The following is a 12673-nucleotide window of genomic DNA, read 5'->3' as shown; positions in this document are numbered from 1 at the left end:
ATTCAAACACATTTCGATCCTGATCTTCAATGTTAACCTCCTCTCTAAATACAGGTTTCAAATAGCGACTTCAAAGCTGTTCATTAAATTTGTTGAACTCAGCATAGCAACCACAGTAAGCTACAGAACAGCATTCTCAGTGCTGTCAGAGACGCTGCAGAGGTTTGCAGGATTAGCTRTTACACCTACAGCATGCTGTTCAGCACAGTCACTTACAAGGAACCTYGCCTGTGGATTTGAGGCACCAAACTGTGGGTGCTACTGGTTCCTCTGCATTTTTTTTTTTTTTTTTGGTTAAAACATGTGCTTTCCCCTCAAATAATGCTCTATAGGAACCAAGCTAAAATTATCTGAAGATTATTTGAACTAATAAAGAGAAGGGAAAACCACGCACAGCATCACACAAAATGACCAACTGAAAGAAGTATTTAAGCATCACTCCTGAGTCAGGGCAAATCCCTCTTGCACTCTCACTATACTCTGACTCTCAGCTCAGAATCTCCCTTACGTATCTCCCTTTTTCTTGAACTCAGTCTCCTTTCTACCTCAATCACAGTACCTCACTCAGGAAATTTGTACATGGGAAAAATACACATTACAGATGAGTTATCACTTAACCATAGTGGCATAGTCTTATTCAAATGTAACAGTGCTCACCAAGAAGGTTAGACCAGTGCGAGAATAACAGGAAATTATAATGCTCATTTTCTTTTAGGGAAATCCTCATTTTTCCACCACATCATCTCAAAATTTCCTTCCCATTTTCGATGATTTCCTAAGTGTGTTTTTTTACTGCTCGCTCCATCCTCCTCCCTGCTCTCACTCCCACTTCAGCGTTTTGTCCAGCATCCCATCCAAAGAAGAGCACCTGGTTTCCCTGAGCTCATTCTAGTTTCCCCTTTGTTAAAAACAACATATCATGGGCTATTTTGCCAATASCAGCGTTCACCTCCTATAAAATTTGTTTCATGGAGGTGGCAGCCACGTGCTGGCACCAAGCTGGTTGATATTGAAAGTGATGCCAGTTATACAAGAAATGTATATTTAGAGAAGTGCAAAGTCAGAAGAGGTCCTTCACCTGTTCCGAGATGGTGAAAGCGGGATAGAGAAGGCGTACAGATGTGTAAATCCCGGTAACCCACATTGCCCCACAAGGCACCCGTGCTGGGAAGGACTCAYGAGGAAGCTGCGTGCCCCCAGGCGCAGTGGCAGCCCTCCGGCGCCGAGCCGCCCAGGCGGTCCTCCACGGAGCGGGCAGGCAGGCAGCCGCCAGCTCCGGGCTCGGGCCAGCCACAGCAGCGCAAATGGCACAGGTCCCTGCGCACCTGCGTTTGGCTACTCTGAAGCAGCAGGAAATAACTCTTACATCAGGATTCAGAAGAATATTTTGTGACAGTGAAAATGATGCAGAGCCATTCATTACTACAGCTGTTCAACGAAATGCCATTGAAAAACCTGTTTAGAGGTGACAGGAAAAATTCTTAAAAGTTCAAAAACATGAGGTTAGTATTCAATGCTTCCCTAAAAAGCTACTGTTCTGATCAAAAAAATCAAATCAAAACAACGAAAGGAAGCATTAATTCTGTTTTAAGATACAAGTCAAGCTCTATTATGGAGCTATACTGAGATTTTCAACATATATACATGCACAAATGCRTATCTCTTTTTGCAAGTAGGACAATAAGACAATAGAAATTAAAGAAATAGAAAAAATGTTTCTGAAAGTTTTATACTTATATCCTAGTATATTAGTATTGATACTGCATTCTTTGTAGTTAATAAACATATTGAGACAAAAATTTACTGTAAGATAGATAGACCTGAATTTTAAGCAGAGTTTTTTCTTGATTTCAGGGAACTTTTCAAATTAATGTGATAGTCCATAACACATAACTCAATACATAAAAACAAACCAGGAATGATTACGTTGATATACATAGAATGTTGACCCCAAAAAGTTTAGGATTTTTTATTGCTGATCAAAGTATCRGAAGTGTGAGGTAGTATTTTTAAGTGCCTAAGCTCCACTTCAAAACAGAATGYAGTCATGTAGAAAATGCCTAAGCAGTTTTTTAAACACTTAAGCAATTTAAAAAATGCATCTCTAATCTCCCCCCCAAAAAATGACAGAGTTGAATAAAATTTATTACTATTAATTCCATGGCTGCAGCTGAACTGAATTCTTGGTTTTAATTATCTCGCAGAAAGTAACCACCAAAAATTGCAAGTTTAGACATTTAGTTACGTATTTTTAARCCATAAGTATATACATTTCAACAAGCTATCTAACTATTCCAAATGCTGTAACATTTTATTTTTTCATGAATGAGCAATTCTTAATTTAAGCATAGTATATGAAAATAAACAAATGTACTGCTTAATAAAGACAAACTATGAAAGCAACTTAAGCCATTTGTGATTTAAGACCTAAGAAACTCTCTGAAAACTGAAGTAGGTATTTTGGTTCAATCATTTATCAGCCAAAGTATTTCAAAGTTAATAATCTTGACCATACCATACTTTCCATTCCATCCAAACATTTGGCARAGTTTATTCAGGTATGGCCAGAAAAGAAGTATTTCTATAACAGAGGCCTAAAAGTAAACATTTCTCTTAGGCTTAATTACATACTACTTTGTACTAAGTTGTATGCCATTTGAATTATTTCATTACTATGCTTGCTTAAGAAATCAAAGCAAATAATTTTGAAATTGTTYTTGAACTCTGAAGTTAAGATGAGTACAAAAACTGCAGTTCATGTCTTCTAATGTTGTTTTTCCAAAGTCCTAAACTTTCACATTACACTAATTTAAAGTAGACCTGATGTAAACTAACATCAGCCCCAAGGACTTTGCAGTAACATATCAAGCAACACAGATAGGATAAGAGCTGYAGAATACAAATACCATTCAGTATATGCTTTGTTTTGTTTAAATGCTGAGTTTGRTCTAAAGTAACAGACTAGGTTTGGTTATTTTTCTTTTAAGCTGTTTATGTGATAAATGCTTCGTGATCCAAAGCCACCTTCTGTAAGCATTAGGAATAGAAACGTGAATTTCCATAGGAACTTAAGAYTTCCTTTCATTGCTTGAGCCCTAATTTTTGAAATTAAAAAACAGCACTGAATCTTGCAAGACTTGCAGTAAAAATTCTGAATACTACCACTGCCTTCTCACTTATTAACTATGTRGTTAATACATGGATTGTATAGGCCATGGACTATATATAGTTAATATGCACGACAGATTAACTATATATGGAATATATATTAACTATATGTCCATTAAACACATGATTGGCAACTTCCTTGCATAGCAACCAAGACAGTAAAGAACCTAGTATCCCTAAGGAGGTGATTCCTCTCAGGAGGATTTACAAATATTTATACAGGAAGCTAAAGACACAGAGCTTTATTCATGATTTACTGCTTAGGAACAACATAAATTTGTAGAATCAAGATTTTACTTCATTTYTGTTTCTCAAGTGTTGCAAAAGAAAATCATTTCTTGGCAGGAAGTTAATTTAGCAAGAAAGTTTCTTCCCATTTTTAAATATCTCCACATCCACATTTAGAAATATGTAATTGCCAGAAAGTTTTGCAGTTGTAGCACTGGATCCCCCGACACTGCAATTAAAAGAACACATCCAGTAAGACTTCAGTGAAGATGTGCAATGGATTCTTCTCCACCTGTGRAATGCATGCAGTCTCTGTCCATATTTCCTACCAAGCTCAAAACAAACACAGAAGGATWTGTCTTCTTGTCTTCAGTTAAGTCTTGTGGCATATTTCTCACAAGATGTTCCTCGGGAAATTAATTGATTGGGATGTTCCTGTACTATTCCGCCTCCACATTTCAGGAAACCAAATCTTATGACAGAAGGTGCTTCTGCCCCAAAGAAGATAATTCTTAGCTTTTAATTTTCTTTTTCTTTGTGATATTTGAGGCTTATGACTTTTAGACTATCTAATACAGACATTAAGAGAAATGAAGTATGCTCTATTCTTTGATCTTTTTGGGAAAACATTTCAGACAGCATTGTCAAATTTACTAAGTTTTGCCTAAACCATTCCAGGACCGGTAAGAATCTCACTTCAGTCAGATATACAGTGGTGAGAGGGAGAAAACAAACAAACAAACAAACAAAACAAAAACAAAGAGCAGCATTATTTCAAAATGAAGTTTCTTTTCCAAATCTAAAAGCAATCTGTGTTTTGGTTTTGCACCATTTTCCAGTTCAGTTCACCCAGCTTTCCAGCAATTGATTTAATTTACTTCTGCTGTACAGACACACATTTACAATGCAACAGCACCACCTTTTCTCTTCCTTGTATTAAAAAGTATAGCGTGCAGGAGACAAATAAGATATATTGCATCAGTATCAAGTTATATAATCAGATGCCTAACTTAAAGTTCGCCTATGACTAACAGGCATTTTCTCCTATTTCTATTACTCATTTGTACTTACACTTGCTTAATTAAAAAAAGACATGAGTGTTGTCACTCAATTCATTGTAACTTTAACTGGGCTGCATCCAAGTTTTAAGATCTTCTACCAACTATGTAGGTGCCTAGCAAAACCACAGACTGTATCAATGCTCTTGTTTCATGCCAATGTTTACTTGCACGTCGGAATAGCTAAGCTCTGTTAGACCTTGCTTGCTTCTCAGCACTCTCTCCTCCTATTCTAGCATGGCAACAGCAACTTAAAGCTCCATGGGGCTGATTTCAATCTATAGGTTGCATCAAACTCATCTAAATCTTGCCACTTGTAAATACTGGCACTTAGATCATCCTATGGTATATGTGCTTCTTAGTCTCACTAGACTAAAGGCGACATTCGTTTCACAGATTCAGTCCTCCTCTGATGCTCTCTTTAAGAGTCAACCTGCAGGCTTTTCAAAATCTTTCTAGCATCAGCAAATAATACCTCTAATCACAGTTATATCAGACCTCACACTTTAACTTTTGATTGATACAAGCCAGAGAACAGCTGGTCACCCAGCTGGCCAAAGACAGACTGTAATGAGATTGCTCCCATTAGCCCTCTCTCCAAGTATTTACTAAGTTCCTTCCTGGGTTTTATGCCACAACAGCYTCCAGTTTCTCCCTTTTCCTGAAAAGGCTGCCAGCACCTTACTGCGTAATTTGGATTCAAGCTTAACATTGCCTGTGGAGTGTTCACTGCGTTTTACTGGCACAGAGAGGGGAAACAGGCATTACCGAACAGGAGACGGAAACACAATGAGAAGAGGTGTGACAGATTAAAGGTGCCTTGGATTTTTACCAGACTTATGTATAGACAGGATCACAATGTTCATTACCGGAAAAGGGGAAAAATACTCAACCACCTTCTGGTCATTAGCTAGGATATTTTATCCTGTAATGTGCARAAAATGGGACCCACCTTTCCCATATATAGAATTTATCCTCATGTGCGTACACATGAGATCTCTAGCTATCCAAGCTCGAGGGCTGGGAGAGATGCCATTGCTTTGGGAGTGAAAACCTAGAGTTTAGCTGTATAAGAACAAACTACAAAAATGCAGACTAGAGCTATGAAATGTTCCATTTTAAACCCCAGAACTACCCTGAAGCTTTGTAGTTAAGTGATGTTAAGTGTGCTCCTGACAACTAGTGAACAGCTTTAACAGCTACATGCAGCTGCCCCTCCTGCCAGATACTTTCCTCTTTGCCTCAGATGCAAAGACAAGAGCTCAGAGAGTCTAGCCCAGCCCCCTCTGCAATGACTCATACATAGCAAAGTAGGACCAGAACTATTGATAAATTCACTGGACATAAATGCTTCAGTGCAAGGAGGCATGTAACCTGATGAAATTTTTAAAAGGGGAAATGCACACAATTTTTCTRCAATTCATTTTTCCAAGACAGATTTTCTTCCACCCACTCATTTCCTTTAATTATTTAAAGCCCTCCTTAATAGGAAGCTCAAATTCATCATCATATATTTCTCCTTGCTAACAAAGYATATATTTAGTATACTCTGATACTTGTGTCTAGCTGATAGCTAGCAGACGGCTACTGCCTTTCCAGTTTTGCCTTGACAACTGCCTACATCAAAGTTAAGGATTCACATGATAGTTCTGCCTTCATCCCTGTTGCTGCAGTACACTACAGGTGGAATTTTATCTTACATGCATGTCCCTTGCACTTTGTCACAGCTCAAGCATACTGCTAAATACACACATTTCAATTTCACTTTTTTCAACCCTCAGATACCTAACTCAGGGAGGAGGGAGAAAAAGGTATGACCACATTTTTCGCTGTTGTTTAAACTCTGAGAATACATTAGAAAAATATCAATACCCCTTGCAGTGGCACAGTGCCTACTCTAGAATCTGTCATTTTACAGTACAACATTTAAAAAGATTCCCCAAAGCCAATTTCTAATTTTTTGCTTGCTAGTTTCAAAAGCATGACACTGCATTGCAACTGGATGTTCAAGCTTTTAGCTCTTTTTGTGTTTTAAGACAAAATTGCTGATTTCTTTTACAGAGCCTTTTTTAATAGGGGGCAAATGGTAACAAACTTTCAAGTTTGAGAAAAAAAGAACACAGTAGATTTTCTACTTTCTCAACAGCTTTAAGAAGCTTACTTTTCTATCTCAAAACCTACAGAAAATATCCAGAGCAGCAATACAGCACGACAGACATAACTTCTCTTTTTACCTTTGTTTCTACAGGTTGATCTTGCTTACTGATTTCCTCATTTGGTTCTTCCTTCACATTAGCATTAATTTCTGGAGTTTCTTTTTCAGATGGGAGCAGTGTATCACTACTTGGAGTCCTGTAGCAGCTATTAAGCATCTGTCCTTCACAGGCAGTTGTAGTCTGCAATGACTCTGTGGTAGTGCTTTCTCTTTCCCCATTTACCAAGCTACTGCCGATTGAATTATCTGGATCCAGAGTGGACAGAGTGGCGCTACGATCAGGTAACCTCCTGTCCTCACGTTCCACCTGGTCTTGTGCTACTACTCCATTGGCCGTGTGTATCTGTGCAACCTGAGTTTTGTCGGTATTACTATTTCCCTGTTTTTGTAGTGAGTGTTGGGAGGGGAGTTTTGGCTGAGGTGATGGTGTTGACCCATATCTTCCTTGAGATTTAGAAATGTTGAGAATGGAGGATTCTTTCTTCAATTCACTATGATTCAAAGGGCTAAAAAACAAACAAACAAAACACAGATGAGAGAAAAGTTAAACACGGCATTAGAGAAAAACCATGTTACTAAGAGTAGACAGTTACACTGTATAACTGATTTCTCTCAAACCATTTTTTCTTTGTTAACATTAGAAACTTCAGGCCATCAAGAATTAAACTGTATTATTTCATTAGGACACACATAAACATGCATCTCTTACTGGAAACCTAGAGTGATGTCCATTCATTACATCCTCATCTCTCTCGAGTCTCCTTTTTTTAAACAGAGGCAGGATCATTAGCAACATGTAAAGATACGGAAACTGAGAAATTGATAAATGAAGCACCTTGCCCAAAGTCTCCCAGAAGACTATTAGCAGAAATGGGGAAAATATCTGGGTTTCCCAAGTCCCAGCTGAATACTTAAACCAACTGGMAATCTATTCCCAAACGTAATTCTTAATTACACAGAATACACAAAACACATCCAAGGACTTTTTTTTACCTCTTTTCTTAATTTAGCATATGGTCAGAGGAGCTTCAAACTCTTAACCTTGCTTTTCTCCTTTCTTACCCCCATTTCCTTGCTCAGCACTATTGTTTCATTATGCTGCATCTTTTCTGAAGATTCTTTTCCTCATGTTTTCTCAGCTTTAAAGGTATTTAGGTTCGTACCTTTTGCTATCTCTTTCTGTTATATTTGGAGAGCTTGAATTTTAGGATAATATAAACATCAGCATATTCTGTAAAAAAATTTTGACTTCATTACTGCAAAAATTGTTACAACCAAAATAAAACACATATACTTCAATTTTGTTTGAAGTAACTTTATCAAACCATATTCAACCTGCAGAACGATACCATTACAGTGCTTCAYCATGTTGTTCCTAATATTCAACATTAATTAATACTGAACATTAAGGTGAAGAATAGTTATCAACTGTATGTTTATTCCTTATTTTCAGTTTACATAAATATCAGAACCATATTCTGAACTTTAGTATGTGTAGCTTGAAAAATACATCACTAGCTTCTGTTTCCATCACACACCAAAATAGGTAAATTGCTTTTTGTGATTTTGTTGTGTGAARATCATGCTTTTTTAAAATAAACTCCCAAATTCTGAGAAATTTAACTCCAAAATGTATTTCTCTTTTTCCATTGCTGCATGCAGTGCAGAGGTTTATTTAACTTTTTCCCATATCTATGTGGTGTTGGGTGACACAGGCTAAAGAAAATGTTATCATAATTTATAATCATAATTTGCAGTTGATAAACATGAACAGTTATTTGAAGACCAATAATTACAAGTGAAAGTCACCTTCACAGAAGACACACTACGAGACGAGCTTCCACAGCCACAGGAAGGCCTTCCAGAACTGGGCATACTGATTAGGGAAGTCTCTTTTTTTTTTTTAATGCAGACATAGAATTTGCAACAGCAGAGATCATCATTTGAAGAGAACTTATCACTGGACAGATATTACTGACTTTAATGAATAACTTCAGCTAAAAAGCTAGCCAACTTCCCCTACTCCCCCCCCACCATTTTTTTATTTTATTTTTTTTTWAAGTCAGCCAATAAGGAAGTTTTCACTGCTTTATTTATAGCTTCCTTTATTTATATGATATAGAAAGAGTTTCTGTAAAACTCAGCAGGCATAACTAGCAGGAAAAAATGGTAGGGTTCACTGATGCTTGAGGAGTTCTATTTCAGAAAAATTAATGCTATCAAAGGGCTTTTTAAAGGACAGGAATATGCCCAAAAGCAGCCTAGATCCTTCAGTGACATTACTTTACACAGCTTGAAGGCAGAATTCTATGAGAACTCTTTTAAAAATGTCTCTTACTTTCCACCTCCACAAACACAGTCAAAATGTAACTGCTTAGTTTTAAAGAGGTGTTAAAAAAAACACATGCAGTGTTGTATCTTATTTTAGAACTTTTTAATAGCTCACAGCCACTAGGAAGAACTATGAAAGTAATGAAATTGTTTTTCTAGGGATAGTACACTGCAAAAAAAAACTTGGAATAATGTTTTGAAGAAAGACTAGGAAACAAAATGGTATCAGGATGGGAGACCTGAAATGGAAGAAGTTATAAGACCCTCTCGCACTGCATTGGTGTCTTTTCCCCCTTTCTTGACAGTTGTCATGACAGAGGTGTGACTAAGTCTCCCCCAAATGATAGAAGTTTCTTGCAGATGAAGCTCTGAGATTATTTCTCTTTCACTAGACAAACCTACTTCKGTAATGTTTGGCTGTTTCTGCATAAGGATTAATTTCCCCTCATCTTGAGGGCAAAATTCTTTCATTGAAGGTCTTTAATACACTGGCTCCTTTGAAGGATATACTCTGTTGTATATCCCACATTCATTCCGTAGGAAGCACGCCTTAAGAGTATCAACTCCCTCAGGAAACAGCAGATAGCCATATCCAAAACTTGTAACACTCAACTGTCATTGGACTCTTTCTTGAGCTGCTCCTGGGCTTTCTAGAAGGACACTCTCGTTATATGAAGCAGACCTCCGACCCTTTCAGAGCTTATAATGCCTGTCATATACATCTGATCAAAAGACACAGAAGAAACACTGGTTGGTGAAAGCAGACTTCATCATGGCTCATGTTTCTCAAGGTTCTAAGTGCTTCTTATAAAATGCAGTAGCAAAACTCAAAAACATCAACATATTTCACTAAAACCAGCAAGAACTAGAAAGCAAATAGTTAAGTGAATTGTATGCCATATCAGTACAAATAATTCATGCAGTTCACCCTCCTCACATGAACGATCTGAAGAGATTAAGTCAACATAAAAGGAAAATCAGGTTTTCAGTTTTCTCTGTTTATAAAACGTTAAAAGCTTTTCCTGTAATTACAAAGAATTAAAATCAATTCCAAAGTTTCACTCTAAAKACAGCACTTGCTTCAAATTGCTGACATTTTTCAGGATGCTTTAAAAATGCTACAAGTTTTTACAAGAAAAATTAAGACTAGCACCCTATAAAAAAAGCACACGTTGTACAGGCCAATATATTTTTAGCTTCCTCCATTTCAAAATGTACAGTTTTGTCATCAGCTCCTCAGGCAGGGATAGGTTTGAGCACTACYACAATACATTCCTCCTTACGTGTGCAATTTCCATTAATCTGCACACAATGGAATTACAAAACAACTAAAATCTTGTCCTGGTCACCATTTCATCGAAAAGGATAGTATGTTACTTACCTTCCTCCTTCGAAACGATTGATGAGATCTGACACTTTACTGGACTTCTCCTTCGCGCCACTAGAAGCAGGCGTGGGTGTATCTTCCTCCATTCTTGGTTTCCGATTTGATAAAGCTTTATGCCTAGGGGTTTGGTATGTAACAGGTGATAAATTCTGTAGATGTATTGGCTTTGGAGGCACTGCAAACAGCAAAAACGTCAGTCAGTCAGTCATGAACTGCTTCTAACTGCCAGACCATACATGAGAATTTCGCATAAGAACTGATCATACAAATGAAAAATAGGAAGTTCTTTGGTTCACTTAACCTTAAATTTGTCTTATTAATATAGGGATTTCCTACAGTCTCCTATTTACTGCGGGGTATCAGGCATCCTCTTATCTTTTTTGGATATAAGCTAAACCATGTGTCACTTCAACAAGCTACAAAAGTAGTTTTATATAGCCTACTATAGTAAACACCATTTGTGGCCTCCATAACTGCAGATTTTATCCTAAATAGGAATTCAAGTAATCCAAGGATCTAGCTGTGTTGTGGAGCTCAAGAACCTTTCAGCTGCCTCTCTCCAAAGGAGACAAGGTGTGAGTCTAAACTCTGGTGCTCTCGTTCTCCCTTCTCCCCATCTACTTCAAAAACAAGTCAGTGGAAAAGGTATTTGGCTTCAATTTTGAGCTTTGTTTACTCACTGAACCTGTGCCTAAATATACTGCTGAAAATCTGACCCAACAAATATTTTGTATTCTTCTCTTTATTCCCCATCCCTACCATATACCCTTCTGACTAGACTGTCAGTGATCAGCCAGTGTTTAATATAGCAATGAGCAGAAGCCAAAAGACAAGGTGAAGCACACGGCAACTAAAGTTACAGACATCAATCATTTCTAAAATGAACTTTTAGCCCTTTAAGGGACTACTATGCAGCACTTGTGAGAAGTGGAAGCGTTTTAGCCTGGGCTCAAATCTCTTTCACTATCCTACCAGAGCAGCGCACCTCCTGCTGCATTAAAAGGAAGAACAGAAAAAGTCCTTGAGTCCCAGAACACAACCCTTCTCAGTCCCCCAAAAATGTTGTGGGAAGTGAAATCATTTGATATAGAAGTGAAAGAAAAAGGAGACTGCATTTGTCCTTTAATAAACGCAGTGAATAAACTGTCAGGAGTATAGAATTCCCTACGAGTGAAACCGCCCCCTTCATGACCCAGGTCACTGCCCCACAGGCACCATGTTCGGGTCTACCACGGATATTGACCTTTAATCAAGTACATAAGACTCCCTCAGGAGCGATCATTAAGGAAAGAAGGGCAGGAGCTGGCATTAAGGCGTGAGTGTGCTCATATGGCAGAAGAATAGATGCTAGTATAGATTAGACAAGCCATGGATACGGAAAAGCCATTTTCATTGCATCTTTGACTCCAGAATAGTTTACTGACTTAACCTGGAAAGCCTGTGCACTACAGAAATTAGCTTAAATCCTATCAACCAACATTTGAAAATCATGTTAAAAATTCTTCAAATATACTGTCASAGAATATTATATAGATTTTTGAAGGAGAAGTTCATTTAGTTCATGACTTTCCATCTCTGCCTTGTATTAAATTTATAGGAGGCAATATTTAACTCTGCTTCCAATAGCCAAATTGCATGTAAAAGGGACTGTAATGTTAGTTGCAGTCCAGAAAGTACTATGAGGAATGCTATGAAGATACAAATTTACCACAAAATGCCTAAGACTTCAATCACACCAACTACAAATGATGACAATGAAATAAAAAACAGAGGCAGAAGGATGGGGATTAAGGTAGATCATGGACTTTTACTGTGTATATGTACATCTCTGGWCCCTTTGAGCTTTATTTATATTTATGAATATATCTATGATTAGGAATAGACTAAGCAAAAAAGGAACTTTGTGGAAGGATACAATGCAGAAAGGAAAACTTAAAACACTATCAATCCTGAGACAAGCAGAAGGCAAACTATGCAACTATTTATGTACGTGAACTAACTGAAGTCTTTCTTGAGAAGCTGCATACATTTGCTCATCCACATTTGTAGTGCTGTGGAGCAGTTTTCCCTATTTTCTACCTTCTCAGGAAGTTTTGAGAAGGCCTGGCAGATTTAGGCCAACGAGCATCAGATAATGGTCGAAGAGCTGAATAGCTTACTGTGCTGACAAAGGCAATGAAACAGCTGAAAAAATGTGAGACAAGCGGGCTGGGAAAAAGCAGGACACATAATTGAGCGTAGGCATTGCAATTTCCCTAGGGGAGGAGACAGAAAGCAAAGAGGACA

At 37.6% G+C, this 12673-nt stretch overlaps 1 protein-coding gene across 3 annotated transcripts in view; it reads right to left on the bottom strand.

Annotated features, from left to right (window-relative positions):
* The window catches only part of FGD4 (FYVE, RhoGEF and PH domain containing 4), a 72577-nt gene that overhangs the window by 26305 nt on the left and 33599 nt on the right, over positions 1 to 12673 (bottom strand). For 2 of the 3 annotated variants that reach the window (XM_085324196.1, XM_085324194.1), the window contains exons 3-4: positions 10382 to 10562; positions 6689 to 7175 (exon numbers count right to left, since the gene is read on the bottom strand). In XM_085324196.1, the coding sequence (XP_085180322.1) occupies positions 6689 to 7175; positions 10382 to 10473 (579 nt within the window). In that variant the 5' untranslated portion in view covers positions 10474 to 10562. Of the gene's footprint in view, positions 1 to 6688; positions 7176 to 7378; positions 7442 to 10381; positions 10563 to 12673 lie in introns of those variants that run through there. The other variant, XM_085324195.1, reaches the window with a different exon arrangement.

This window comes from Rhea americana, unplaced genomic scaffold (genome assembly GCF_003343005.1).
Source record: "Rhea americana isolate MKP2758 unplaced genomic scaffold, rheAme1 scaffold_9, whole genome shotgun sequence".
Taxonomy (NCBI): Eukaryota; Metazoa; Chordata; class Aves; order Rheiformes; family Rheidae; genus Rhea; species Rhea americana.
Note: the sequence above shows the minus strand (reverse complement) of the source record. Positions and strands in the feature narration are given on the sequence as shown.